At 52.4% G+C, this 27058-nt stretch overlaps 11 protein-coding genes across 11 annotated transcripts; 5 read left to right on the forward strand and 6 right to left on the reverse strand.

Moving 5' to 3' along the window:
• Positions 1-548: 548 nt before the first annotated feature.
• On the reverse strand, positions 549-1898 carry Z517_11144 (uncharacterized protein; the record flags this gene model as incomplete). The annotated part of the gene is made up of 1 exon (XM_013424752.1): positions 549-1898. The coding sequence occupies one exon, from the start codon at positions 1896-1898 to the stop codon at positions 549-551; it is 1350 nt and encodes a 449-aa protein (XP_013280206.1).
• Positions 1899-2009: 111 nt separating this feature from the next.
• Z517_11145 (uncharacterized protein) lies at positions 2010-3044 on the forward strand (the record flags this gene model as incomplete). Its single annotated transcript, XM_013424753.1, has 1 exon — positions 2010-3044. The coding sequence occupies one exon, from the start codon at positions 2010-2012 to the stop codon at positions 3042-3044; it is 1035 nt and encodes a 344-aa protein (XP_013280207.1).
• Positions 3045-3120: 76 nt separating this feature from the next.
• Z517_11146 (uncharacterized protein) lies at positions 3121-4447 on the reverse strand (the record flags this gene model as incomplete). The annotated part of the gene is made up of 3 exons (XM_013424754.1): positions 3121-3954; positions 4044-4353; positions 4437-4447. The coding sequence occupies 3 exons, from the start codon at positions 4445-4447 to the stop codon at positions 3121-3123; spliced, it is 1155 nt and encodes a 384-aa protein (XP_013280208.1).
• Positions 4448-5269: 822 nt separating this feature from the next.
• On the forward strand, positions 5270-6400 carry Z517_11147 (uncharacterized protein; the record flags this gene model as incomplete). Its single annotated transcript, XM_013424755.1, has 3 exons — positions 5270-5321; positions 5385-5538; positions 5713-6400. 3 exons carry the CDS (start codon positions 5270-5272, stop codon positions 6398-6400), a joined length of 894 nt encoding a protein of 297 aa, XP_013280209.1.
• Positions 6401-7174: 774 nt separating this feature from the next.
• Z517_11148 (uncharacterized protein) lies at positions 7175-8593 on the reverse strand (the record flags this gene model as incomplete). The annotated part of the gene is made up of 1 exon (XM_013424756.1): positions 7175-8593. The coding sequence occupies one exon, from the start codon at positions 8591-8593 to the stop codon at positions 7175-7177; it is 1419 nt and encodes a 472-aa protein (XP_013280210.1).
• Positions 8594-9609: 1016 nt separating this feature from the next.
• Positions 9610-11052, reverse strand: Z517_11149 (uncharacterized protein; the record flags this gene model as incomplete). The annotated part of the gene is made up of 2 exons (XM_013424757.1): positions 9610-10907; positions 10962-11052. The coding sequence occupies 2 exons, from the start codon at positions 11050-11052 to the stop codon at positions 9610-9612; spliced, it is 1389 nt and encodes a 462-aa protein (XP_013280211.1).
• A 1255-nt stretch (positions 11053-12307) lies between these two features.
• Positions 12308-13637, forward strand: Z517_11150 (uncharacterized protein; the record flags this gene model as incomplete). The annotated part of the gene is made up of 2 exons (XM_013424758.1): positions 12308-12820; positions 12867-13637. The coding sequence occupies 2 exons, from the start codon at positions 12308-12310 to the stop codon at positions 13635-13637; spliced, it is 1284 nt and encodes a 427-aa protein (XP_013280212.1).
• Positions 13638-14145: 508 nt separating this feature from the next.
• On the forward strand, positions 14146-14382 carry Z517_11151 (uncharacterized protein; the record flags this gene model as incomplete). The annotated part of the gene is made up of 1 exon (XM_013424759.1): positions 14146-14382. The coding sequence occupies one exon, from the start codon at positions 14146-14148 to the stop codon at positions 14380-14382; it is 237 nt and encodes a 78-aa protein (XP_013280213.1).
• A 3132-nt stretch (positions 14383-17514) lies between these two features.
• Z517_11152 (uncharacterized protein) lies at positions 17515-19911 on the forward strand (the record flags this gene model as incomplete). The annotated part of the gene is made up of 1 exon (XM_013424760.1): positions 17515-19911. The coding sequence occupies one exon, from the start codon at positions 17515-17517 to the stop codon at positions 19909-19911; it is 2397 nt and encodes a 798-aa protein (XP_013280214.1).
• Positions 19912-21690: 1779 nt separating this feature from the next.
• Positions 21691-23757, reverse strand: Z517_11153 (uncharacterized protein; the record flags this gene model as incomplete). Its single annotated transcript, XM_013424761.1, has 5 exons — positions 21691-23131; positions 23185-23236; positions 23285-23417; positions 23466-23671; positions 23730-23757. 5 exons carry the CDS (start codon positions 23755-23757, stop codon positions 21691-21693), a joined length of 1860 nt encoding a protein of 619 aa, XP_013280215.1.
• Positions 23758-24778: 1021 nt separating this feature from the next.
• On the reverse strand, positions 24779-26809 carry Z517_11154 (uncharacterized protein; the record flags this gene model as incomplete). The annotated part of the gene is made up of 4 exons (XM_013424762.1): positions 24779-25029; positions 25086-26334; positions 26389-26474; positions 26530-26809. The coding sequence occupies 4 exons, from the start codon at positions 26807-26809 to the stop codon at positions 24779-24781; spliced, it is 1866 nt and encodes a 621-aa protein (XP_013280216.1).
• Positions 26810-27058: the final 249 nt, after the last annotated feature.

A 27058-nucleotide genomic window follows, 5' to 3' on the forward strand; every position in this document is an offset into this window, starting at 1 on the left:
GTGAGTGAGTAGTGAGATGAGAGATGAGAGATTTGATATGTATTCATGTGCTAGTATGTGTCTCGAAAGGGGAATTTGATAGATTGCTGCCTTTTATCCAACTACTTCAAACCGATGATATGCTCTATCATCTTATCAAAATCTTCTTCCTGATGGGCTTGTCCCATCCGGTATGAGCCATATTTCTGCTCCTCCACTCGCCAAAGAGTTATGGAAACCCCCTGTGCGATAACCTTGACTGACGCCTCTTATCTCATTCACCTCAACTTCGCGTCTTCTGCCCAGATGCTGAAATGAGCTAATTCCCGATCCCTCGACTTCACAATGCATTCGCCATAGGGCCCAGTTCCTCCTTGTACCTCCATTATCTTCAATCACGTGTGGTTCCATGTCCGCGGCTAAAGTCAACCAGAACGGCGCCCGTGGACTTGAGTCATTGGACCTCGATCAGAGAGCTCCCTGGACAACAGATATACCCTCGAGGTAGCAGAGGATGCGGACGGTACTACCAGTCCTCAAACTCTTCCTTGTACCGTCCAAGTACCAGTTCATATTCGGGTATCATATGCCCGAAAGCGAGGCCAAGGCGGAAAAGAAGCTTCCTGCATGTCGGGTCCGACCGTGAAGCGCTTTGGGAGCTTGACTTGGGGATGGTCTCCGTGTTGACGTGGCTGCCACCGCCACGGACACAAAAAAGTCTTGATCAACTCGAGATCCCAGAGCGTTCGCTGAGACCGTTGTTGATCGTCGTGATGCTCAAACCCCGGGGTGTCGTCAAACACATAGCTCCAGCGGATGTTCTCGATTCCCGGCACACACCCAAAACTGTATATCGTCCTGGCGAGTGCAAAGGACTGCCGGCGAATGCAAGTGATCGAAGCCCGGGATCTGGCACGGGCGGTAAAGGTCGTGTAGGCCACGTCGAGTTTCGTCAGAGACTTGTGGACCATTGTGCACGCCTCGTCGAGGGACTCGTGCAGACTGGGGGCAAATGTCACCACGATCTCGTTCCACATGGTCAGAGGCAACTGAAGTACTTTCCCCAGGGGGGAGTTGAGAATATCGTCGGGTGTCTTCAAGGCGTGGCACTGGCAGTGCTTCCCGCTTTTGATGTCGATGCGCAGAGGAACACGCTTTGTGAAGAACAGGATCAGGCTCCTGATGGTGCGGGAGGTTTGTAGGAGAGATTTGATGGTCAGGGGACAGATGCCGCCGTCCGAGTCGGTGGATATCACCACTCCGTGTTTGGGGATCAAGTAGCTCAATACATGTAAGAGGATCTCGTCTGGGAGGTGGTATCTTGGTGAATAATTGTCGTGACTGGCTTGGTAATATTCTCTCTGATAATGATCATTAAGAGGAGGTGCCTGGGCGTGCATTGCGAGAGAAGGGGGAGAGGACATGATGACATCCATTGTCGGCTTCAGGTGAGAGTAGGTTGAGAGTGATCTGAAGACAGTTCGAGTGACTTGGTGTTTATTCACCTTGTGGAATCGGGAGTACTGTAGAGAGACAAGTTGACTGATCAGAGACGTCTTGGGCATACCAACCCTCCGTGGTCTGGTCATTCTTAAATAATGAGATCGCATCGAGTCCAGAACGGGAGTCAAGGTCCTCGAGGACCTGCAAAACCCGCCCATTTTCAGGGCGGCACTTTGGGTAAGGCGACGGCCCAGGAAACCCGGTGTTGAAAGCACCAACATAGCGGATTCGCGAAACGGTAACCAGTCATATTGTTGCGGTACCAACTGGCTCGAGTCGTTGGGTGCGGATGGTGTTGATGGTTCCAAAGGGTCGAAGTGGGTGGAAGTTTGGTTCAGGGGCAGATGGTGGATTTCTGCGGACAAAGGCTGGAGTCCATTATTTTCGGCGAGGACCTCGATCTCTCTCCTATACATGGTACAGTCTCGCCCCTCAAACATGGCCGCAACTCAGACAGATACTTCACGTTCCTCACATAGGCATAGAATAATACCTCGTGAAAGATCTGCATCAGCATCAGCATCGACATGGATATGAACCTCAGCATGCAGACCAGGACTATCCCTTCCTCAAACGACACCGGGATGGATGACGTCGGGGGCATCACAAAGTCATGCAGGCTGGGTATATACCAGCACCTCCCGGATGAAATTCTGCTGCAAATCGTCTTGAACTTGATCCCTCGCGACGGCCTCTGTGTGTCGAATCACCCGGACCACAACTCGGATTTCGCCACGATCGCATCCCTTTTGCGCGTCAACCGAGCGATTCACGATGAGATGCTGCGTCGCATATTCAGCCTCCCATTACATGTTCACATTCTGAGCGGTGGCTACTGTCGTTGCCTCTTCGGGACGCCGCCTTTCCCCAAGACGCGCTTGGGCAGGGTCACCGTCCTCCAACTGAGAAGATTCTCCGAGGTCGTGGTGACGTTTGTGCCTCAGGTACTCACGGCGCCGTGCGGGAACCGGATCCAGACGCCATGGCCCGTCGATTCGCTCACGGGCGAGAGAGGCGCGCGGAAGTTCCGACTCGACATACGGTGCCTCGCGCGACAGTCTGACGACCTCGCAGAAGCGTTGGTTAGACACCCCGACGTCCGCTCTGAAGCCTCCTCTCGCTTCAGGTTCAGGTTCGATGGGTCCAAGGGGGTCGACGAAGCGAACAGGTTGAGGGAAATACCTCTGTGGGAGATCGAGCCGCTCCAGGTGATGCTGGGCAAGTGGCGTCGGGTTGCTACTCCGGTGGGTACAGTTCCGCGACATCAGATAGACATGCCCGAGAGTCTCGTGACTGGAGTCGTTGCGGTCTTCATGCTGCACGAAGGTCGTCTCACGAGTGTGCGTCCTCTAGACGAGTGCTCGAATGCCGTCGCTCGCTGCTGGAAGGGTTTCTGGCTAGGCTTCAGATTTGAGCTACCTCTACACATTGACGAGAGACCGTGGCGCTCGCGCTTATTCAACCGTCGCTTCATCATTACCACGAGAAGCAGGACCGGGGCGAGTGGGGATGAGCCGCAGCTTGAAGCGGAAGCCTTTGTCCAAGGAACGCTGTCGTTCTGATCGGAGCCACCGACGTCAACAACCAGCCAGGAGGATCATGCACTGGCGAATTGTCTTGGAAGGGGGGTTTTTTTGGTCAGGCCGCAAAGGGAGTGTCCCTCTGAAACTCCCACTGACCAGCACCCGATGTTCCAGGGATGCGTCGATAGCCCAAGACTCCTTGGATGAATGCAAGGACCAGGGTCACGTTCACGACGGCCTGCCTTTGATGGTAGTCGAAAGGCTCAATGGTCAACGAGTCGCGAAACAGGCCGAGGCCAAAGTTCGACTCGTTCAGCTTGATACGCAAGTACGGGATCTGAGGGTGTCGTTTAGCCGAGCTGCTCAGACGAAAGAGCGAAAGAGAATATGGGTTTTCCAGAGGAATAGCTTGCACACTGACCTTGCGGACGTCTTGAGGATCCGTCTTGATCCACCGCTGCAAATACTCTGCCAATATCCGCAGACTGGGTTCATGCGTGCCGTTGACTGTTAGCTTACTCTGGCCTCCCGAGGACACCAGCATCACGTAGGGGCTTGTGGTGCGGAAGAGGATCTCCGGTCTAGGCAGCGTCTCCAGTGCGGGTAAGACATCGGTGCTCGGTTCCAGTGGAGCTGGATATGGCACAACGCGGTTCGCCGTCGTGTTGATGCCAGTGCTTTTGGTTGTATCTGCAACCGATTCCAGTTCTGCCCAGTCTTCGTCATCTTCCCGAATTTCTGGGCGCTGGTTCTCTGCTTCCGGCTTGTTGGATGGGGTAGAGGAGTCGGAATTTGGAGGGCCAAACATGGACTCAAAATCTTCTGCGAAAGCCGGGCCAGCCGTCTGAAGTGTGGTCTGTAGCCTGGCGGTTTTGGGCTGCGAGATGGTAAACGATGTTGATTTCGGCCCTAACCAGGCTGTCCGGACTCTGGAGTCATCGGCAGCAACCTGAGCCCGTCGTACATACATGCTCAGCCATCATCTTCCAACCATCGTCCCGTGTCTGTCTTGAAGGTCGCACTGAGGGAAGAACGTACTTGGATAGAAAACTTGACAGCATTGACCGTTTTGAGGTTTTCGAGAAAGACTTCGGTCCAGGATGCAAACCGCGCGTCTTCTAGCCTCTTGCCTAGAGTATCGCACCACGTCTCCACCAGTTTCGCGATGGTGGGGACGAACGTCGTCTTGTCGGGGCACACAGGCTCCAACTCCACCCACAGCATGTGCCATTCTGCCGTGCACGCGACCCGGTAGCCTATGATGTCTTTGAGAGAGGCGATGGATCTCTGCACGGCGCTGTCCTCGTTGTCGAAGAGGTCGCGGATGTCTTTTCGGATTTGCAGGGGTCTGCGATGGACGGTCAGATTTGATCATCCAGACACTCTGTCGGCACGAGGTGGATGAGTATACGGACGTCCTTGTAAACTTACAATTGAGCCATAGTCTGCAGTATGGGAGAGGGAAGATGCTATCCGAGGGAAGTTGTTTGGTGTATTGATTCAGTAGACATCTCGCCCACTTTTTATGCGGAGGGCCGATCAGATAGAAAATGCCTTGGTTCAATCTGGACAGGCAAGCAGGGAAGCCAAAAAAGGGGGTGAGGGACAAATTCAGCCTTGCGCCCGTTTTACCGAATGCGGACGGCGGTGGATTTTCTGGATTCTTGGCTCTGGAACTCGTCGTCTCCACCTCTTTACCGAATCCTCTTTGGTGTGTTCCTTGTAGTTCTTGCTGTGAAAGACCAGGATCTGTTCTTATATCAATTGACTGTATAGAACTTGTAATCTCCCTAAACAGACCACCCTCCCCGGGGCAAAAACTATCAGGTTCTCACCACGTCCCCGTCCTTCGTACCACCGCAAATTTGGACCCCACGAAAAGGCCCCAAACTCACGAGCTCTGTATCCGCCGTGCCGCCTCGCCGTCTCGACTAGCTCTCTCCCCAAACTCGCCGAGGCTCGCTCGCTTCTGGGCGACCTTGGCTAGCGCAGCACGGCTCCGAGTGGTTGGGTGCAAGAAACCTCAAACGGTCGGAGTCCACCCTACGCCACAGGGGAAGACCACCTTCACTATCGCAGCCATACGATGGTACGAGGTTCACTCTCCCCAATCTCTGACCGGTTCGTCAAGAAACAAGCCACCAAGAAGGCTGTTCCCGAGCGTACATGTAATACCAGAGAGTATAAAGGGGCGATGACCCCTCTCGCCGTGGGTGAAATGAAAGGTCCTCAATCTAGAGCAATACCATTTCCGCACAACAATAATGCCTCTCAAAGCACCTGCTGACAAGCTGCCGCTGGCGGTCCGCAAGAATGGTAACGAACGACACAATCCCAAGGCCCTAAGCTACACAAGCTCCTAACTGACCAATTGTGCAGTGCGGGACGAGTGGGAGAGCAAGAAGCCCGAGATCGAGGCCCGGATCTCGAAGACTCTCGGGGAGGCATGGACGGTGACGACGAACCCCAACCAGCTGTACATGTACACGAACGACGAGTCGTACAAGTCCCGCATCGGCAATATCATCATGTGGTAAGTTATAGCTCTCTGCGGTCTTTGCCAGCTCGTACTCCATTCCACCATCGAAGAAATGACGTCTCTTGGACGATGATCGGGAGCTCGTCAATTGAAAAAAAAAAAAAAAAAAAAAAAAAAAAAAAAAAAAAAAAACACCAGACTAAAGTGAGCCTCGTGCTTCGCAAACAGGTACATGGAACCGTTCTGCTCGAACCTCGAATCCTTCGTGGCCACATACGGCGACGACGGGAAATCCGAGCTCAACACACTCTGCCCCAAGCACCAGGTGGAACTGGCGCCGCAGGAGGACGACACAAAGTTCACGTACGGCGGCCTTCAGATCAAGGACGGCGTGCTCAGGCTGCTGTTCGCCGAAGGATACCTGGCTGCCAACGTCAGCGACGTGAGCCGGGACTTTAACGACGCTCTGACAAAGGCCGCCGCGGCAGGTGGTGGCGCCGGCAGCAGCGGTAGCGGCAGCAGCTCCGCGTTCAACATCAACGCGCGACAGTCGGTGCGCGAGTCGTACGACCCGAAGATCGGCGACCTCCAACAAGCCATCGGCTCGCTGGTCGGCGTGCCGGACATCCTCCTCAACGCCAACTTCGAGGCCAACGCGGCCGTCCTCGCCGCCGCGGGCGCCCAGGTCCGCGCCGACTGGGACCGGATCCTCGGCCGCGTCAGCCTCGACTACTTCGACGGGCTCAAGTACCAGCTCGAGCGCGCCGGGTTCAAGGACGACGACATGCTCCAAGAGGGGTTCCAGGAGGCCGTCACAAAGCGCGAGATCCTGCTGCGTGTGGTCGACAAGCTGCAGAAGGGCACATACCACGAGGTTCTGGTCGAGGACGGCGTGCTCGTCATCCAAGTAAGTTGAGAGAGATCTCCCTTTCCCTGCTTCTCCCATCACCCTTCTCACCTGTCCCTTTTTTTTTTTTTGCTCTCTCCGGCCCATGGGCGATTTATAGCCTCAAGAACACGCCGTGTAACTAATCAAACGTGTTGAAACTGCAGACCACGCCAGGATACCTCTGGAGCAACGTGTCCGATGTTGGCAGCGAGATCTTGGACATTTTGTGAACCGATTCCCACCCCTTTTGTACCTTTTGTAGGCATGGAAAAGTTTCCACGTATGCCGTCTATGGACATGGACATGGACATGGATTTGGGTCTTATCGATGTCCTCTTCATACCTCCTCCGGTACATCCATCTAAACAATATTGAACATGGTTTAATCGGAAAGAATCGAGAGGATCCCAAGTAAACCCTACTTCATGTAGTCCAGTCTGTCCGTATTAGTGAAAAAGAAGAGGGAGGAAAAGAAAGTCAAGCGTTATTGCTGCGGTGCTTTTCACGTCATGCCATAGCATACACACATAGCCTTACCCATGCACGGTCGTGGCGCGGGATACAAAGACTCACATTGTACATATACGTCCCATGAAGATCGCCTGCGAGGATACATATATCTCTACATGACATTGTATATGGCTGAGCCAGTGATAAATCGTGGAAGACGATCCGATATCTGATATGACCGCAGCTAAATCAATATATCGTCTCTGCAACAAAAAAGGAGGTTCAGTACCCAACATCACAATGCTGCCCCCGGCAAACCCGTTCTCATCACGCGGTGAATAGAAACACCGCTTAAACCATGGTTATTGTCCCATTCTCCACGCCCTCGAGGTACTCTCTCAGCCCGACGCCCCAGCGGCTGTGGCCAACAGTGGGGAGGTCCATGTCCGCAGGGCAGGACGGGATGGGCTGCCATTTCGAGCGGTCATTCGGGTCACTGTCTGATGTCTGATTTGCGTTCTCTGTCCCTTTTTCACCTTCCCTGCTGTCATTGTCAGGCAGGTTCAGCTTGGGTTCTTCGTGGTTACCACCCTCTCCCGATCCGCCGTGCCGCTTATCCTTGCTCAAAACGGATCTTTTGGCGTTCCTCGATCTGTCTGCGTCATCACGGTCATCGTCGAGAGGAACCTTGTCGACCTTGATAAGCACCGGAATCACAGCTCCGGTGCCCAGACTGAACTGCCGGTGGTTCAACACCCTCAACAGAGCACCAATCGCACCAGAGTGACTGGTTATGCTGAGCCTCTCTTTGCCACCAATCAGCTCGTGCTGGTCCATGAGACTGTCCATGAAGGCTCTTAGGCGCTCTGTCAATGCGGTGTCTGGTTCCCGTCGGTCCGGATCCCAGAATTCATCTGTTTCTGTCAAATACTGGTCCAGGTCGACGTTGAAGGCCGGGAACCGTTGGCGGATGCGTGAAACATCGCTCCGTCTGTCGCACGTGTGGATGCCGGTACCTTCCCTCAACTTCTCCATCACGATGGCCTCCAACTTGGCTCCACCTGGTAGTATGCCATCAAATGTGATGTCGGCGGTCTCCATCGCCCTATCGAGGGGACTCGCCAGCCACAGTTCCGGCAAGCTCATCTTCTGCTCGGCGAGTTGGCTTTTCCAGAACGAATTGACCTCCCTCGCTTGTCTCTGTCCTTCCTTTGACAGATGAGCGTCGCTCCAGGTCATTATCCCGTCCGGGTCGCCATCCAGTGCTGAATAGTGGCAGTCCCACGCCTCGCCACCATAGTAGCGCTCGGCGATGTTGTGGTAGCCGTTTCCATGCCGGCCGAGGAACAGAAGTAGATACCTCGCCGAGGACCCGTGGCGTTTTCTATTTCTCCTGTCGTCATCTCCGTCGTCGTCGTCGTCCTGCGCAGCGCGGTTCAATGAAGAAATATGATGCTCGAATCTCTGCCACACCGTCATTTCCCGTCCGTTGTCAGGGAGCAACTCGTCCGAGTTGTACTCCCGGTCGATGAGGCCAAAGTTTGTGGCCATGAAGTCGAAATCTGCTGCGACCGTTGAGGGATCGTCTTGGAGGAAGTACCCATCCAGTGTTGTGTATTTGTAGGCATATCTTGTCTGCGCCGAGGGCCGCGCGGGTTCCTTCTCTTGTCCAATGTCCTCCTTTCCATCATCACCACCGGCGCCGCCTCCGTTATCGTTGTGAATGTCGAGCACGCCCTGGCCGGAGGACGAGAGGAGGGAGACGCCCATGTCGCTCATTTCAAGCAGGCCGCACACGGCGAGGGAGACGGTGAGGAACAGGAGGATTTGTCTGGGACAGGGTTACCGCGTTAGCCTTGTCCGCCACGCAACCTGATAATGTCTTGTAGCTTCTTTCTTGGGATTGAAGGAAGGCGAACAAGATGCCCGCAGAGAGGTATCCACAACTGACTTACATGGCGGTGGTGGTGCGGCAGAGTCGAGTGGGCCCTCTCCACCGGCGATGCACTTTGCGGTGTGGTGAGTAGTATATCATCCTGGTCGGGGTGTCACAGACATGTCATGTTGGCGGACCCTTTTTGCAAAAGGTCTGAGTGCGAATGGTAGTTTCACATATAGGATGCACCAACGATTCAGAAGAAAGCGGAGCGGAGCGGGCAATGGGCATCAGATCCAGGCTGCGGTGGAGGTGAGGATTATTAGCCGATCAGCATTTGGCGGGGAATTGCACCACACCTGACAAAACCTCATCTGGCTTGCACAGGGCGTCAATAAACCCGACATAGAAGCAGTCTGAACTCCGGATGTAGATTTGACAGGCAAGGCTTCAATTTAATCTAGAGAGTTGATGCGCCTTGAGGGGATAGAAGCGACAACCTGAGTCTCGAAATCTTACAGGGAACTAAATAGAGGTGGTACATTGTTATTGTCCAGGGCCCTCATCGTCTCACATCACTTGGGCGTCTATTCGCCTAGTCACGAAACCGAGCTTACCCTTACAAGCAAGACTGCGTCTACCTAGCAGCCTACCGATTCCACAGGTAACCATTTCGAGTACCCTGTGCGGTAGGTAAACACCTAGGGCCCCGACCAGCCGCAGCTGAACCAGCAAGTGACCCCTTAAACTTCATTAGCCTCGTCAAGAGCATCTGTCATTTTGTCTGCAACATCCAGCCTCCGGCCTCATCGTCCATATCTGACACCGAGACTTCAGAGGCATCAAAAAACTCACATTTTTTATCTCCCATACAATGGCTGAACGGCACCATATCACCTTGATTAACGTCTCACATTACTGCTAATGAGGTGATAAAGGCAGCGACAAGGGGCCGAATCTTATTCTGGGCCCTGGATTGAATGATCGCCGCTCCATCGTGAAGCGGACGAGCGATACCACTGGCAGTTGGCAGTCCTTCGGTGGCAGTAGCGGTGATTGTCGGCAACGGGGGAGCAGGCAGAATGGAGACATCTGGGTAGGTGGCGGGTGGATTGGTCTCATTGACCAGCAGGGAGTACATGACTTCCAGTGCCGAGAGCTGTTGACCCAGCCCGGTTGTACCATCCCACCCCTCAATGTACCACTTACTGCCACATGTATTGTTCTCTCCACCTCCCGTGCAAGATGCTGCTGCGCCTTGAGCGGAGGCTCGAAGCACCTCACCAATTCGACCTGCCGAGAAAGGCGCCAACTTCGACGTCGCGGCCATCCACCGAATGAGATAGGCCTTCATTGACAGCTGGTCGACATTGCAGGACATGGAGAGCTCACATTGCGCCTCGAACAGGATGTTGGATGCATTGCGAAAGGGACTGATGAAAGTATTGGTTGAGTCGAGAAGGCCTGCGGTCCGTTCGATCCAAGGCGAAGATCCGTTGGTGTAGTTCTGCAGTACTGCCGCGCCGTACAAGAAGACGCCAACATTGTAAGTCCATTGATGGTGGTCAATGCCGGTACAGTTGATAGTTTCATCAGTCCCGTCAAAGACATTGTAGATATTGTCCACCAAGCCGATTGCCGATGCCCAATCCCAGATCGTGTCCGCCCAAAGAACATATGTTTGGTTGCCTGTAAACCTGGCCAGCCTCGCCGAGAGCTGAAAGAATGCGCCGTTGGAGACGCTGTTCTTGTAGTAGTAGCCTGCGTTCTGAGGATTGAACTGCCATTTCAACCCTCCGTTGCATCTTGAAGAATTCCAGCGCGTAACATAATCTTCCCAAGCATTGCTGACAATCCGCACCCAGGATGGATAGGGAGCAGGCAGTTGAGGGAAGGAATATTCGGCCGCGGACATGGCCACAAAGACCCAGAAGGCTTGGTCATCGTTTCCGGTGTCGAAGGCTTCGGCAGGAACGTTGAAGTCATATTTGGGACCAAGTTGAGCAATGAGTCCTTCCTGCGTGAGATTGACATAGCTGTCGTCGCCGGTATAATGCCAGTATTCCATCAACCCACCCCATGCGCCGCCACTCTCCCACCAGTAGTAGGGCGGAAAGGGCCATTTTCCTGGAGTCCCCCCGGATTGATTGCCGTTATACAGGTCAATTACGCCTCGAGCGGTCAGAGCGGCCGCCTCCAGAATGGATTCTATCCATAGTCAGCAGAGAGAAGTGGAATGGATGAGACTTCAATCAGACTCACGTGTATCATCAACATCAAGGACGATACTAGCAACATCCCGTGCCAGGAAAGAAAGGAGACCGATGGCGACAAGAATCAAGAATTGAAGCATTCTGCACGATGTGTAGGGTGTTTACTGAGAGATGAGATGGACTGCCCGAACTTGATAGCGCCGACCAGAAGACAACTCAATGAGAGACACGAAAGACAACAGTTACAAACGCCTGGTAGCTTGGTCTGCTGAAGGAGTGACACGAAAAAAATCTCGAAAGAATCCAAATCAAAGTGAATCAACCTGCTCGGGCGGTAGTAGAAATTGCCTGCGCTTCCATTTCTGATTTGAAAACAGTCAGGTTCACATTGGATGGCACCGCCTTATCGCCCAGTTGTATCTTGGTCTCATCTTTGCGTCTGCATGTCCTTTCTCTGCAAAATCCATTATTGACTTCAGATATAAGGTAGACATCGTCAAAACTGTTGAATCTTGCCACAGAACTCAGGACTTTTCTTTGGAGTCGATACTATTGCGCAATACAACACCCGCCGCGTTTGATAATTGGTAGGGATTTTTGCTGCAGGGTTCACACATTGACACACATCATAGGGTGTGTGCCAGAGAGATCGTCCTGCACGTTGCCGCTGCACGGCATCTTTCCTCCTCCACGATTCGAATTCAGTTGTCGCAATCGAGATCAATCTCGCAGATTCACCGAGCCAAAGCATCTCTTCCTTGTCTACATCTCCATCTTGCCAATAGTTTCATTTTATTGCAATACCGTTGGTGCAGGCGTGGTATCTTGGAGTCGGACGTCAAGAATAACATGTGGGTGATTCAGTGTCATCAGCCGTCAGGACATACATGATCAAATTGTGCATATGCAGGGAGGAACTCAACCTCGTCCCACCCAGTGAACCAAACAAAATGCTGCACTGCGCAGAGCGGGGATTTTAGCAGGTTCAGGACTGCGTCTGGACCCCGTTTGTGGCTTCTTTGTAGCATCTAGAAGCGAGCCTCCTCCGCAGGCGTTACAATAGCTGACCGCAGCAAAACATTTTGGCTCTTTCCATGGAGATATGGGTTCATCCGGCCTACTCCAACGTAACCCGAGATAGAAATCACTCCACGCTTCGGAAGTTTTCCGCCTATCCCAGGCAAGTTTACACAAAGCTCGGCTTTATTCAGCAAACCTTAGCAGCGTCCAACTAGGTCTCACTTGAACAGGGACAAATGCCGATTTGGGAAAACGCACAAACCACTGCAGATGGGCTTTCCCATCTAGTGATATAAAGCCGTCGGTCTTGGATCGCTGAAGATGTTCAACTCAAACTTTACGCTCTTTGTCATTTGAGTTGGTTGCATCAAGAAGATGGTTGATCTTCAGCTCTCTCCTGAGCAATTGGGACTCCGAAATGCTGTCAAGGGCTGGGCAAAGGCGAACCTCACTACAGCACGCTCGGTATATGAGGGTAAAGGTGCCTCACCGGGACAATGGCAGGAACGCTTCCGCTCGACGCAGCCGATATATGCCGAAGCAGTCAAGGCTGGACTCATCAAGGCTCAAATTCCGAAAGAGCTTGGTGGTGGAGGTGGTCCATTGATAGAGGCAGCTTTGGTTGTCGAGGAGTTTTATGCCGTCGAAACTAGCGCCTCTATAAACATCCTTGGGACTGGCCTTGGCTTGACCCCGTTGGTCATGGCGGGGAGCCCAAGTCAACATGAGAAGTTCTTCAAACCATTTTTGGACGGCACCGGTACTCCAATGGCCAGTCTGGTCTTTTCTGAACCTGAGGGTAGCGCCAATTTCGCCGAGGCTGGAGCACCCGGTTTTCAGACCACCGCACATGTTGAAGGGGACCAATATGTTATCAGTGGTGAAAAGGTAAGTGCCCTGAATTCAGAGGAGAGCCTTGCTGATGGGGACGAAGATCTGGGCAACAAACTGTTCCGGGTGGGATGATCGAGGCGCCGACGTTCAGTGCGTCGTATGCCGTGTTATTGGATCTGCCCCAGCTGACGACGTCCGTGGCCAGACGGCCATCATTATCGTGACCAAACAAGACATTGCGGCCAATGACCCAAGTGCCTATCAGGTTCTCAACCATCCTCAAACGATTGGGCACACAGCTGTTAATGGGCCGCATATCCGGTTCAAGGACTTGCGGGTGCCAAAATCAAACTTGCTCGCACCTCCTGGCAAGGGTGCTGATGTGGTCGAAATGACCTTTACCGCGTCGGCAGTTCTCGTGGGTGCAATGGGCGTGGGCATCATGCGGCAAACCTTTGATCGAGCTTTAGCCTGGGCCAAAGCTGAGAAGCGAGGGTCAACGGAGACGATGATCCAAAAGCAGAGCGTGGCAGACTTGTTGATCAAGATCAAAACTCGATGTGAAGCCACTCGAGCTCTCGTCTGGAAGGCAGCGCATTGTTTCGGTCGGACGCGACACGGAGCCGAGCTGTGCTACGAAGCCAAGATTTTTGGTTCGGAGAGCGCAGTAGAGTCAGTGATGGATGCGATCAGTCTAGTTGGTATTTCTGCATATTCGACCAAGCAGCCATTCGGGCACCTGCTGAACGACGCATTGGCTTTGCCGATTTTCGACGGTGGTAATGTCGGCGTTCGGAGGAGACAGATTGAAAGGATCTTTGCCAGCGAGGGATACGATGCATGGGAGACAACATTCGGATCGGAGCAGTGAGTTGGCACTATACATGGAAACCGGATCATGGACGAGGTACCGAGTAGGTAGAGGGAATCACCGACGGTAGTCGATGTGTAAGTGAATGAGTGCGGAATGAGGCGTATGCCTCCGAATGCCTGGATTAGCGTCGGCGAGCAGCGCATGCACTCCACATAGCTTTTTCAAATGACACGTCAAGGTGCCATGAATGACATAATCACTTGGCATTATTCGAGTGTGACGAGCAACCGAGGAACCTCGCACGCCTCGTCACCTCGCCTCGCTCGCAAGCGTCAAGGCCTGACCAGTTCCACCAACGCTGTAGCTGCCCTAGGCTTGTTTCAAATTATTCCTCAGTCCGAGGGACAAGCTCTATCACAATCGCTCGAGTCCGAGGGATAAGGTCAATCGCAATCACAGTGACAACCACCCTCTGCGACACACACCTCCTTATGCAGATATCGCATCGTCCACTTACCGCCTTTCTCCGAAGTGATTACCACCCCAAGTAGCTGCATCAAGAACTATGCCGAAGGCCCAGAAAGGGGCTCTTCTCCAGTGTGATCCGCCCCAGATGGCAATGGTGCGGAAGATCGACCGAGAGTCCGGCCACGCCTACATCCTGGAGGAAATCGACGATAGGACCTGCCTGGTCAAGGAGAACAAGGTGGAGGAAATCAAAGCCAAGGTGAAGGAGCTGATGGATGCGGCTATGGGAATGGATGAAGACGACAACGACGACAAGGACAGCGACCTCGATTGAATACAACTCACCAAGGTCCCTTTCTCATCGCAAAGCATCTCGCTTCAACCTTGTCTCCATGAATGCCACCTCATAGGGGACGCGGAAGTTGGTCTTGCCAACTATGAAAGAGCGGGAAACAGGTCACACTATTGCTTTGACCAGGGCGGCCGGAGGATGGCACATGATGTACATAGGATGATCTCTCGGATTTAGGATTCCTAAAGTTGCAACAGCAGCACAATCCTTACGCTCGCGTGCCCGAGGGCAGTCAAATATGAACAAGAATGAACGGCTTACCGCGCAGCCGCGTACTCCAGGGCGTATCAACCAAGCAAGGATGTTGTGGACGGTCCGCCAACGGTGGGGACATTTGTCTACGACCAAAGAGAGCGCAAGCACGGGGATTACCAACCCGAAGCACGAGTTTGTTTGAGACTGATCGTCCTCTTTGGTGATATTCTTTTCTCTTTTCAAGGATCGAGTATTCGTAGTAACGCCAATCTTTTGGAGAAGATGATATTTGTGGATTCGGGGGAACAAAACCAACAAGTCAAACCTCCACCGGGAGTGGGGACTAAGTTTGAGTGAGGCAGACATGCAGAGCATGATGCCACGCGGATGTAGGCGACTCAGCATGCAGAGAGTCAGTAAATGACGAAAATGGGAAGGCGATCGGGAGGAGACGTAGACGAGTGGGTGCGGAGCTCATCTGAAAGGCAGGTCTCAGCGATATGCAGGCTGAATAAGAAGTTAGCAGGGAGCAGCCGATCGAGGTTTGTACCTTTTGGGCAGGGGACAGGAATGCCCTAATGCAGCGTATGCGGCATGACGAAGGAATGCGGATAGAGTCGCCCTGGGGTGGATGATGGTGGTGGTGGCGGCACGCTCAGCTCTGAAGGGGTTTGCTCTATATCGTTACCGAGGAGTCTATGGCCGCCTGGAGAGATGGAACAAACTAGATGGGGTTAGAGAACACGCGTGGGAGGGGGAGATGGAGGTCCTGGTAGTGGGCTTGATGCAAGTGTTGTTGTGCAGGGATGGCTTAGAAACAAGGGGGGGAAGAGGAAATCCTTGCCGGCGGCGGGGCTATCGGGGGATGAAATGGTGTGCATGGACCTTTTGAAGATATGATGAAAGCTATAAGAGAGCGTGTCGGGTACAAGAGGAACTACCCAGGACAAGTAATAGGGTCTGTAGTAGCGTGCCTGCGTACCTGGGAGAGCGACCTGGATACGGACTATATCTAGCGAGGTACATCTGTGGGAAGGTGGAGGAAGGGTGCAAGGGGATCTACCATGTGCATCGGCGTTTGGACCAAAATGTAAGCTTGATGGAGAGCAGGATTTGAACAGTACTACCATGGATATTGCCACGAGAAGTGTTCTACGAGTCGAGTCCTCGGTAATAGTTGGAAGTGAAAGAGAAAGAGGAAGTGAGAAATGAGGTGAAAGTGAAGAAAGAGTAAAATAAGGATTGAGACTGACTGGGTTGCAACCCCCATCTGCCACCTGCCACCTGCCACTTGCTTTTCCTCGATGCAAACTGCACCTGCACCTGCACCTGCTGCCTGCGTCCCCAACCTATTATGCACCAATCATCAACCCGGCGTCTGTCTCTTTCTCCTTCCCTCGTTCACCATCTCCCTTACTCTAATCACTTGTGTGCCTGATGCATTTCCTGAATGCTGCCTGCTGCCTCAAAAAAAGCACTTCTTCTCCTTCTCTTGCTGGTTCATGCATGAATTGAATTGAATGAAACCTTGGCTTTTCTGCGCTTCCGCTTTCTTCTCTCAATCCTCCATCCCTGGTCTTTCCGTCTTTCTCCATTCCCGTCTCCATTTTCCCGCTGGGCTCTGTCACTGGCACCCCTGTCTCTTGCTTCACCCTTGCTCCCCTGCTCCTCGCATTCAACTCATCTCATTGAATTCATCCATTCAGCCATACATCCATTGGGTTCACAGTCTCAACTTTCAGTGCTCTCATACCCCACTTGACCTGTCTCAACTCGTCCTCCAGTCCTTGTACACCCTTTGGACTCCATCGCTTATGTCCCTCGTCCAAACTCGCCCCTACTACCTCAATCACTGACTTGTCTGTTCGTCCAGACCTTCCCACGGCTGGGTCGTAGAACCCGGTTTCAACTTCCTCCCCGCCTCAAGCCGCTGGGCTGCTCTAACCTCCTCCGTCATGGCGATGATCCCCCGCAGGTCTTACTCGACGCCTCCTTGTTATTATCCCCATTCGACTCACCACCTCATCGGCCCCCAACAACGGTTTTCCTGTTGGAATATTTAAGGTGCCTGCAATTGGACTGGCGATCGACAAACCCTGGTCGTCACCCTAACTTAGTCCCCGCTTTAGCCAGCAATCACTTGTTATCCCACCCTCCACCATTCCAGCATTCATATCGACCAGAAAAATCTTCGGATATACACGCTGTTCCTATTCCATGTCGCAAACAAAAGGAAACCTTTCGACCGTCTATATTCCTTCATAATATTGCAGCAGGTTCCTGTGCGGATACGATTGTTCTCTCTCACAACTTCTGTAACAACTGAATGCCTCTCCTTCACACCATTAGATAACTAAAACATTCCTCCCATCTACCCCCACAAGCCACATCATCAAACATCCCACCAAGGTCCTAGTTCATCCTCGAATTCTTATAACCTTCAAGCTCTCCCACGCTCCGGCGTCGCCATAAGAAGAAAAGAGGGAAGAGCGGTCTATCAGTCGGATAACACAATTTTGGTTCCTTCCGACGCCCTTCCTCGATTCGCCCTACCTGACGAGGTACTTGTGGACCATCGCCCCAAGAGCCCCTCGTTGTTTCGAGAGATCTGAACTTTCTATCCTCCACAGCTGCGAAGGTCATTGTTGCGTACATTTTTCTTCCACCTTCGGGCTTGTTCGCCCGCTGTCAGGCCATTCTGGGAACTCCCAACACGCCTACACCGCCATCCAGCATAACCGCGGTCCGAGCCAATTCTGACGCTTGCAATTGGCTTCCTGCTTTGGACTTTTATACAGCTAGGACCGAAGCTCGCACCTCAACAAGAGCGCGTCTCTCAAAAGGTGGAGGACGCTGTGTCCTCTATCCCGCCGTTGTGATACTGGTTCCTCGCATAATGAAACATCTCCTACGATCATTATGTTATTCGAACCCGGCTCTGTCCCTCCAGGACCGCCTATCGAGACCAAGAAAGCCTTGATTTTGCTTGATTTCCAAAAAGATTTTGTTGAACCCAGCGGCAAGCTTCCCGTCGGCAATATTGAACCCTTCTTATCCGACTTACTGTGCCTGGTAGACGAATTCCGTGCCAAGGGCGAGGTGATATGGGCAGGGACCGAGTACAGACAATCCCGTTCAACCATTTCTTCGGTAACTGGAACTCACTCTATAGTCCTCAAACAACATCTCCAACGGCAGGACTTGAACGAAGAGACCAGTGAGTACTACAACGACCCGGGTCACACGCGCTCACCTCGCGAAGATCCCCTGTCACCCTCTCCGAACCCAGACGTCACTCATGACCGGGAAGCGTTTCTTGCTCCCGTCTTGACCACCACTAAGCATAGATGCTGCATGCCCGGCTCACCGGGCGCCGACTATCCTGAAAGCATAAAAACAGCCATGGACGCACAAAGAGACCTAATCATGCTGAAATCTCACTACTCAGCTTTTGAAGGCACGTCCCTACTCATGTATCTCCGATCCAACCTCATCACCGAAGTCTACATCTGCGGCTCTCTCTCAAACGTCGGGGTCTACGCCACCGTCCTTGACGCCGTTTGCCATGGTGTCCAGGTTACACTTGTTGAGGACTGTCTCGGATACCTTGATGAAGCCTGTCATATAGAAGCCATGCGTCAGATGGCAGACACGATGGGTGCAAATGGAATCGACTGTCAGGAGCTGCGTGACGACATTGCCGGCCTGCTTGGTGATGTTATCTACGAAGAGGACTATCCTACCAGATTCCAGGTCAGCCTGCCACCACCGGCTCGCACGACGAAATCCCACACCTCGAGAAGCCAAATTCACGACTGGATTTCGAGTCTCGAAAGCGAAGAAGCCCCCAACACCCTCGCCAAGTCCGAAAGAACACCGCCGAAAGAGACGGAACAGACCGGGGCGGGCCGGTGTGACTCCAACACACCCAGTGAGTCATCTCGTAGATCTATGAGACATATATCAGTTGAGCGCAGTCCTCCCCGGAAAAGATCAACCAGTGATCTAGATCCCTTGGACGAAGAGCGTGTCCTGAAATTATCCCAAAAGCCTTCTTCTCGTCGTACCTCGACTCATGCTGAGCAGCTGAAACCCAAGCAGGCACAGCAATTAACGCGAAAGCGACGACCTTCACACGAGTCCTCGGTCAGATCTTCTACCCCTACGACATCAATACTGCATCGGACACTCTCGACCGGAGAGCCATCTATCCACAAGGAAATGTCAGAAGCTGACCCCACTGAGGTCGAAAATCCGGGCCTTGAGGCGAGCCAAGGGATCGGCTCGCCAGCTCCCAAAAAGAAGAAGAAGATGACGCCAAAGCTCCTTGGTCCTGGAGACGTCCTAGGACAGGGCGACTGCAACCTTTTTGTAAGCCTCCTCGACCAAGTGGAGGCGGAAGAGGCCTTTTATTCTTGCAGAAGCGATATTAAATGGCAGAAGATGTTCCATCGATCCGGTGAAGTGCCTCGCCTGGTCGCTGTCCAGGGGACCATGTCTAAGGATGGCACGGAGGTCCCAATCTACAGGCATCCAGCGGACGAATCTCCAGAATTATTGCCTTTCGATCCGGTGGTAAACCTGCTGCGCAAGGCTGCAGAAAAGGTTGTCGGCCACTCGTTGAACCATGTGTTGATTCAGTGGTATCGGCACGGCGAGGACAACATCTCCGAGCATTCCGACAAGACGCTCGACATTGTCCGGGGATCTAAGATTGTGAATGTAAGCCTGGGAGCTCAGCGAACCATGATGCTCAGGGCAAAGAAGTCAGCCCTCACACCAAGCGACTTGAGGGAAGAACCAGATGCTGCTCGGCCTTCTCAACGAATCCCTCTTCCCCACAACTCTCTTTTTACCCTTGGGCAGGAGACCAACAGGCAGTGGCTACATTCCATTCGAGCCGACAAACGACCGGTTTCGGAAAAGACTCCTGCCGAACTCGCCTTCGACGGAGAGAGGATCAGCTTCACATTCAGACAGATTGGAACGTTCATCAATTTGGCCGATAATACAATCTGGGGACAGGGAGCAACAAGCAAATACCGGAAAGATGCAAAGCCCTTATTGGCAGGAGCGGAGGCGGAGAGAGAGGGCGAAGTCATGATTCGAGCCTTTGGGCAGGAGAATCACCGCAGCGTAGACTGGGACTGGGATGAGTGGTACGGGAAGGGCTTCGATGTGGTCAACTTTGAGACTAAAACGGCAGATGAGACCAATGCAACCCATGACGATCGTGGGAATGAGACAAAGGGCGAGAAGAGAAAAATCGCCGACGATGGCGAAAGTCCCATGAGGGCTGGTTCCGCACCGTTTTGAGCTTTCCCATGAGCCTTCTTGCCTGTCCAATGGCTCCAAAGCAGCCTCACACCCAGAATAGGAGAGGCTATACATTGAAGCACAGGACGCGCGTGGAACATGGACATAGGACAATGGTCAGCTTCTGACAAGTGTCCCCCCTGTCTCACTCGGTCAGCGCAAGCGGGAGGACCCCATCACTGGGGTTCCTAATGACCAGGCCTTGGCTGAGATAAACCATCTAACGCCCATGTCTTTGAATTGCAATGGAGTATTTCTCCTGGAGTGAGAAAATCTAAGCAAAGCGATGGGCTGAGGGCTCGTTCTAAACACTTTGGTGGGAAGTTGACAGTATCACAGCCTGGCTACGCTCAGTCCAGCCATTGATCACCAATGTTGAAGGGCAAAGCATGGATGAGTGCTAATCAGCATTACAAGAGGCCGCACATCTTGGACGTTGTACTTGTATCCAGAAGTCACGGGCCATTGACACGGAGACTGAAGGATATTCAGCACTATGGAACGGCCTCCAACAAATTGGGCGGGTTGAGGGATCTGGCATGACTCTATTACAGGATACCCAAATGGTGACATGAAATAAGCCACCAGGATAGGACGCCCAGCAGAACAGGAGAGTGAAGGAAATGAGACAAAACGGTCACGACATGATTCAAGGCCAAATACTATACACGGGTCGCACACGATAAGCGAACCTATCGCCTACAAATGAATCAAAGTCTGACGGGACCAAGAGGAGAAAGAGTGGGGAATTGAGACTGGCGATCCGCCGGGATGGGTTGGAGCGAGTGCACCGCGCTACAAGCCATATCAGATGTTATGAATCGAAAAATATTGGACTGGTAGGTAGGATTGTTTCTTGTTTTGAACCTGGGATGGGGAGATTGGTGAGGAAGAGATCATGATGTACTGATGGGATCGAGACGACACCTGCGGATGGGCTGTACATTGACCGACACGAGCATGGGCACGACGGAACGAGACACGAGGTATGACAGACATGAAGACACGAAGATACGAAGACATGAAGATATGAAGTATGAAAGCGACACGGCATGAGCAAAGAACACGAGAGCACGGACGCTGGACCCTGGGACTAACTTTCTCTATACTGTATGAGTAGCAGCAAGTTGCCTTTTCGAATCCCATCATCACCAACCACAACCACTGTCTAGGAGGGGCTTGAGAGAGGGGGAAAGAGAAAGGATGAGAGAGGATGAGAGGGTAGCCGACGACCGGCTCGATAGCGAATCATCAATATGTATCTTCGAGGTTATTGACCACATACATTCCGTGTGAAATCTTTCATTATTCGCATTCACCGACCGTAGAACACGAACCGTAATAACAAGACCATTCCAGGGTATAAAAGCTTTCGAGCTATGGAAGAGTTAGGACCACTGTAAGATGACTTGATGCAACGCCTGTGTCCACGAACTCGTATGCTTGCGACCCGCCTAAAACAACTCCATGATCATGTCCACCCTTTACCTTCTCACTCTTCTCTCCCCAATGCTCATCCCGCAGTGAGAAGCTCGATGTTGAATGGTATGTCAGAGTCCTCACCAGTGGTATGAAAGCTCCTGTTCTCGCAGCTCCGCCTTTGTCGCAAACATCCGTTGGACCATAAAGATCAACTCCGGTAATCTGATACCCTTTATGTCACACATGACCGTCTCATGCATAAAAGTCATGAGAGCATAATCCTTCATCCTCCGAAACCATTAGAAGTCATAGCCAACACTTATCCATCGACCCCTCCGAGAAATCATGTAAAATCCTTCACATGAAGTAATCTTCTGGTAGAGCAAGAAGCCCAATGAACATGCCGACAGCCCCAATGGCCATACCGGCAATGGTTGCTCCAGCTGTCTTGGCAAAGCTATTACGGCCACCATCCCGCTGCTCAGGAGCCTTGACTGTGTTCTTTTTGACTTTCTTGCGTGCTGGCATCTCGACATGCATAGATGCGTTACACTCTGCCACCTCCGAAGTTGATGGGTCCAGCAAGGTATCACCATTGACACTGCTGGTCTCTCGCACCCCAATTGCAACACTTGTCGCATGAATATCCTTGGCTTCGGAGGAATAAGAGTCAGAGGAAACTGTGTTTGTCCCTGGACACTCATCAGAAGAGATCTGGTCACATTTGCGCTTCTTTGCGCCGTCCATATCCTTCGACGCTTGCTGTTGTGACACAACACTAGCAAACGAGAGTGCCGAAGCAGCTGATTGTGCCTGAGTCGACATCACGGGACTTTGGAAGGTGTATGGACCAGCGTAAAGAGACATATAAGGGCGATAAGAAGGGTAGTAGACTGATTCAGACGGTTCCGGTACAAGCGGATGTGCAACTGGTTCATACAAGACTGAATTGTGTCCGGCCCATGCAGAACTGAGGCGACCTTGTGCAACGTGGTTGTCCATCGGACCGGGATTTTGGTTAGACGACCCAAGACTCGAAAACGGTGGGGCAGTCAATGTGACGCGAAGTCCAGAGTCGGTCGTCGGCTTGACCATTGCCGCATCGGACGGGCTAGGGGCGCGAACATGTTCCGGGTGATCGGTGGGGCCCGAAGGACTCAAGCAGGCAGCAAGAGGTTTTGCCAGGTTGTCGACATTGATAGGAGGGATATTGAGCGAGCTGAAGGAGTCTGAGTATGTGTTTTCAAGCTCATCATCGCCGTATGAATCTTCCTCAGAGGTATTCTCATCCATGGTTGGTAGCACCTCTGGCTGCTGGCCTGAGTTAGGGACAAGAACTTGAGAATGGTCTGTATAGTCAGAGCTGGCAGAGCAGATACCGGGACCCTGAAACAGTTGGGAGATCTCCTCAGGAGGGGCGCCCTTGTCTTCATGGGTATCGCTTGTAATCAACGGGCTGGAGGTCGGGCTTTCTCCGCTAGAGACATCTGGCCCTGAAGCGTGACTTTGAGTATTGGATGCGTCGTCGGATTCAGGAACGGCGAAGGTTGTCACCTCGGGAACGACTATCTCGATGCTGGCTTCTCGGACAGAGTCTTGGATGACCTGGTCTTCGTCCTCGGGGTCTGAATGATGTTCAGTATTTCTCTCCTCGTGCTCATCCTCGTTCTCCTCTGGACTGCTGGAGACTTGGATAGAAGGATCGGAATATGCTTCCTCGTCACTGTAGTCGGCCGAGAAGGTGTTTTGATATATTCTCACTCCTGGATTTGTCTGGGGTGCGTGTGGTTGGTGAAAACTGTAGCATCCTAGATGAGTGAATGATATTATCTTAGGATCGGACTTGCTTACATTTCGTCACACCAATTCGAAGTGACCATGAACCGCAGAGCACTGAAGTGGGCTGTTTGGGTGTCAGAAGCCTGTACTCCGAACTCTTCATAGTACTCACAATTCCCTCTTATCACATCAGCGCCCAGTGTCACGGTGTCTTCAGGCCAAATGGGCTCCATTTGATTCGTATTCACTCTCTTGCCAGCGACGAAAGTGCCGTGCATCGACCCAATATCTTGAATGTAGATTTCCTGAGAGATATTAGCCTCCAGGCCAGGGGTAACATGATGCAATAATACCTTGGTTGTCGGATTCCCACGTAGAATGGCATGTCGTCTTGATAGGACCCTAGAATCAAACCAGGCATTGTCCTCAGCAGGGGCGAATTCCTCCACACGGCTCACAGAACCCCGACCGATCCTAATCTCCCAATCTGGGGCTCCGAGGGTAATGACTCGCAGGGGAATAGGTTCGTGGAAGTCGAGTTCTCGAAGGGTAATGGTCACTGGATGGCATATCAGTAAATACATTTACATGGCACAAAGACTGGCCGTGGGACGTACAATATTTGGAGGGGTTGGGATCTGCCATGTTTCACCTGAAGAGTTCGTCAATCTCAGGACTCCTTCTAGGAGTCTTGTTGGGTAAGAAGTGTGAGGGAACGGTATTCAGGCTAGTGTAGCCGTGCTTTCTTTTGAAGTGTAGAGTCCTGAAGTAGAGAGGAGGTTGAAATGGGTTCAGGGCACAAGTGACCGGAGAGACAGAAGGGGTGTCGTTTGAATTAGGCAGGCTCTCGGGATTAAGTTGTACCCTCTAGGTAAGGTTTCAGCTGCAGATAAAGGGTCCAAGATCATTAGCCACACAGGGCTCCAGGACTCTAGAAGACAAAGCTGACTCTTTGATAGAAGTCGAAAAGTAAAGCCGTCGAGGTGTAAAGTGAGGGCAGCTGGCGAGATGAGGCAGTTCAGGCCTTGACTTGTCTTGAACGCGGTCTCACAAGTCAGGCGCAGATGGGCTGCAGTGGCAGGCTGCAAGTGAGGGGCAAGGCGCCTGCCAGCTAATCGATAAGACGCGGCGCCAACAGTCACACCAGCACGACTAGTTGGAGGGGGAGGGTCTGTGGGGGGATCATGTTGCTGTTTTAGGTACCCGCATGCTAGGTAGCTGGCGCCCAGAAGCTAAGCAGTTAAGCAGTTGAGCAGACTAACGGCCTCCCTCCTGCAGCCTTGTCCAGAGCATGATCATCATCCAGCCTCATCCAGCCTCGTGGCCGTCTCCGTATATTCGAACTCGCATACACAGGCCAAGCCTAGAACGACCAAGTTTGAGATTTCTTTTGTTATTACACACTGCTACACACCTTTTGTTCCCTCATGCTCATCAAACGCCATATTCGCGAATCTCGGTGTCTAACCCTGGGATCCACAAGAAGAAGAGATGCGTATTACATATCTCCGTACAGGTCAAGAATCTCTCGTCAAGATCGCTCATCAGCATAAAAGACCTGTATCCATTCAGAACCAACAAGGAGAAGGCAAGATGGGAGATCCTCCGGGAACAAAAAGCTAGAACAAGACCAAATGCAAACTTCCATGCCATGGAGATGACATTGTTACCTCAGTTGAGGTCCGCCGATGCCTGCGCCCTCCATTTGTTGCAGACGGGCAGCCAGTTGAGGATACTTCTGTGACACCTCCAGCTGCGTACGTGTGGCCTCGGCGTAAGAAAGCGCATTGACAATTTCCCCTTCTGTTCTCGACAGCTCGGCGGCGCGCTCAAAATACTCCAGAGCCTTGGTCACCTTGCCTTGTTGAAGGAGTAGCTGAGCCATTGTGGCCACAGCAATGTCGCATTCAGGGTCCACTAGAGAAGCACATTAGCAGCTGGTCAGACTCCATTTGGCCGGAGTGGCAACTTACGGATCAACGCTTTCTCGCAAAGCTCTTCCGCCGCCTTGAAATCCTGCTTCCATTGGAAAAGTGCCAAGGCTTTGTTGATGAGCGGGAGCACGTTGATAGCTCCCATGGGTTTTGTCTGGCGCTCCATATCGATTGCGGTCTCGAATCTCTCGATGGCGTCCTGATACTTCTGCTGATCAAGCAGCAGCTCGCCATAGTAGTTGTACACGTCGGGCACTTTGTCAAAATTCTTCACACATCGTCGGAATGTTGCCATCGAAGACGCGATCGACCCTAGCTTATATTGGGTGACGCCCAGCTGAATGTGCGAATAGATAAAGTCCTTGTCCAGATCAATGGACTTTTGGTAGTCCTTGGCGGCGTCGGCATATTCTCCAAGAATGAAATGCAGCTGTGCACGGTGGTAAAAGATGTCTGGATCGTTTTTGTCCTGTGTCATGGCCTTTTCAAAGTCCTCTGCAGCAAGGTCCTTGTTGCCCAACTCCAGCTGCATACTAGCACGCTTGATGTATGGTTGAGTGAGAGAAGGTTGTAGCTCAATGGCTTTGTTGAGGTCATCGAGAGCGTTGGTGATGTCGCCCTCGAGGTACAAAAACGTGGCACGCATGTTGTAGGCAAAAGCCTCATGCTCACCCAGGTCTCCGAGTTCAAGAGCTTTCTTGAAGGCCGCCGCAGCTTCGTCGTAACCTTCGGCAGTCTTCTTCTGCATGGCGATCAAGCCACGCTGAAGCTGGCCTTTGCCGGTATTCTCATCGAGCTCAGCGCTTTCATCCAGGCCCTCAGGTGGCGGGCGCGGCCGGAAGCTCTGCAGATAGTTGGAAACAAAGGTTGCACCAGGTAATTTGTTTTTCTTGCCGGCAAGAATCGCTTTGCCCTTCTTCTCTGCCACCTTTTTCAATAATCTTTCCACGCTTTGGGCACTGTTTTCATTCTTGAATCCGTCAATGATGCAACTGGCTGTGTAATCCAGCAACGCTTCAGAGAAGAGTCCCAAGTGTTCATACGCGTGTGCGCGGCGATTCAGAGCTTTGACGTATTCTGGGTCCATCGAGATGGCAGCAGTACAATCTTCTACCACCTTGTCCCATTCACTAAGGGCGTTGTAGCAAGCGGCTCGGTTAGAGTAGTACACAGGATCGGGTTTGCATAGGATTGCTTTCCCATAAAGCTCGATGGCCTTATTGTAGTCTTTGGAGCCGTATGCTTTGTTGCCGGCAGCCTTTAATTTGCCGGCATATGTTGCTCTCTCCTGCTCATGGTCATGGTCAGAAGAGCGTCTCAAGGACAGTGTAGGCAGCTCTACCTCTTTCGAGAAGTTTTCAATGTTGGACTCGTTGATCTCGGGTATTTCATCCTCGGTCTCGACGGTCGCAGCTCGAGGCGCCGTGCCTGCATCGTAAATCAGTCGTGTTTCCCATCGCTTTTTGTGGCAACCTAGTCTCACCAGCTTCCTCATCTTTCAGACTAATCCCTGCCTTCTGTGCCTCTTCGGCAGCTTTCTTTTCTTTCCGTCGCTCTTTCTTGCTCTTTCTCTTTTCTGTAGGCGTAGCAGGGGCACCGCTTTTCTGACTTGAGAAATAGTAGATGGCGCCAGCACTCGTGATGACAACTACTGTTCCAGCGATGGTATAAGCGACAGCTTTATTCTCCGAGACCCAGTTCGACACGCGGTCCCAAAGGGATGCGGGTGCGCGGGTGGCATCGATAGCGACGGGTTCAGACATCGAGGACAGAGAAATCTATTGTACAGAAGAAAAACGAAGCTCGAATAGCCAGCCCTGGATACCTCACAGGCGTATGGAGATGGGAAGAACGACGAATGGACCGAGAGCGAAAGGACGGAGGGAAAAGGAATATTGACAATCGTCACTGAAAGACAAGAAAGTTTCCCTAAACGATGCGAAATGGAGATGGAGATGCAACTTTTGCAGCCACGCCGAATCAGCCAATCACATTCACCGCAGTTACTCAAC

Source organism: Fonsecaea pedrosoi (genome assembly GCF_000835455.1).
Source record: "Fonsecaea pedrosoi CBS 271.37 unplaced genomic scaffold supercont1.7, whole genome shotgun sequence".
NCBI lineage: Eukaryota > Fungi > Ascomycota > Eurotiomycetes > Chaetothyriales > Herpotrichiellaceae > Fonsecaea > Fonsecaea pedrosoi.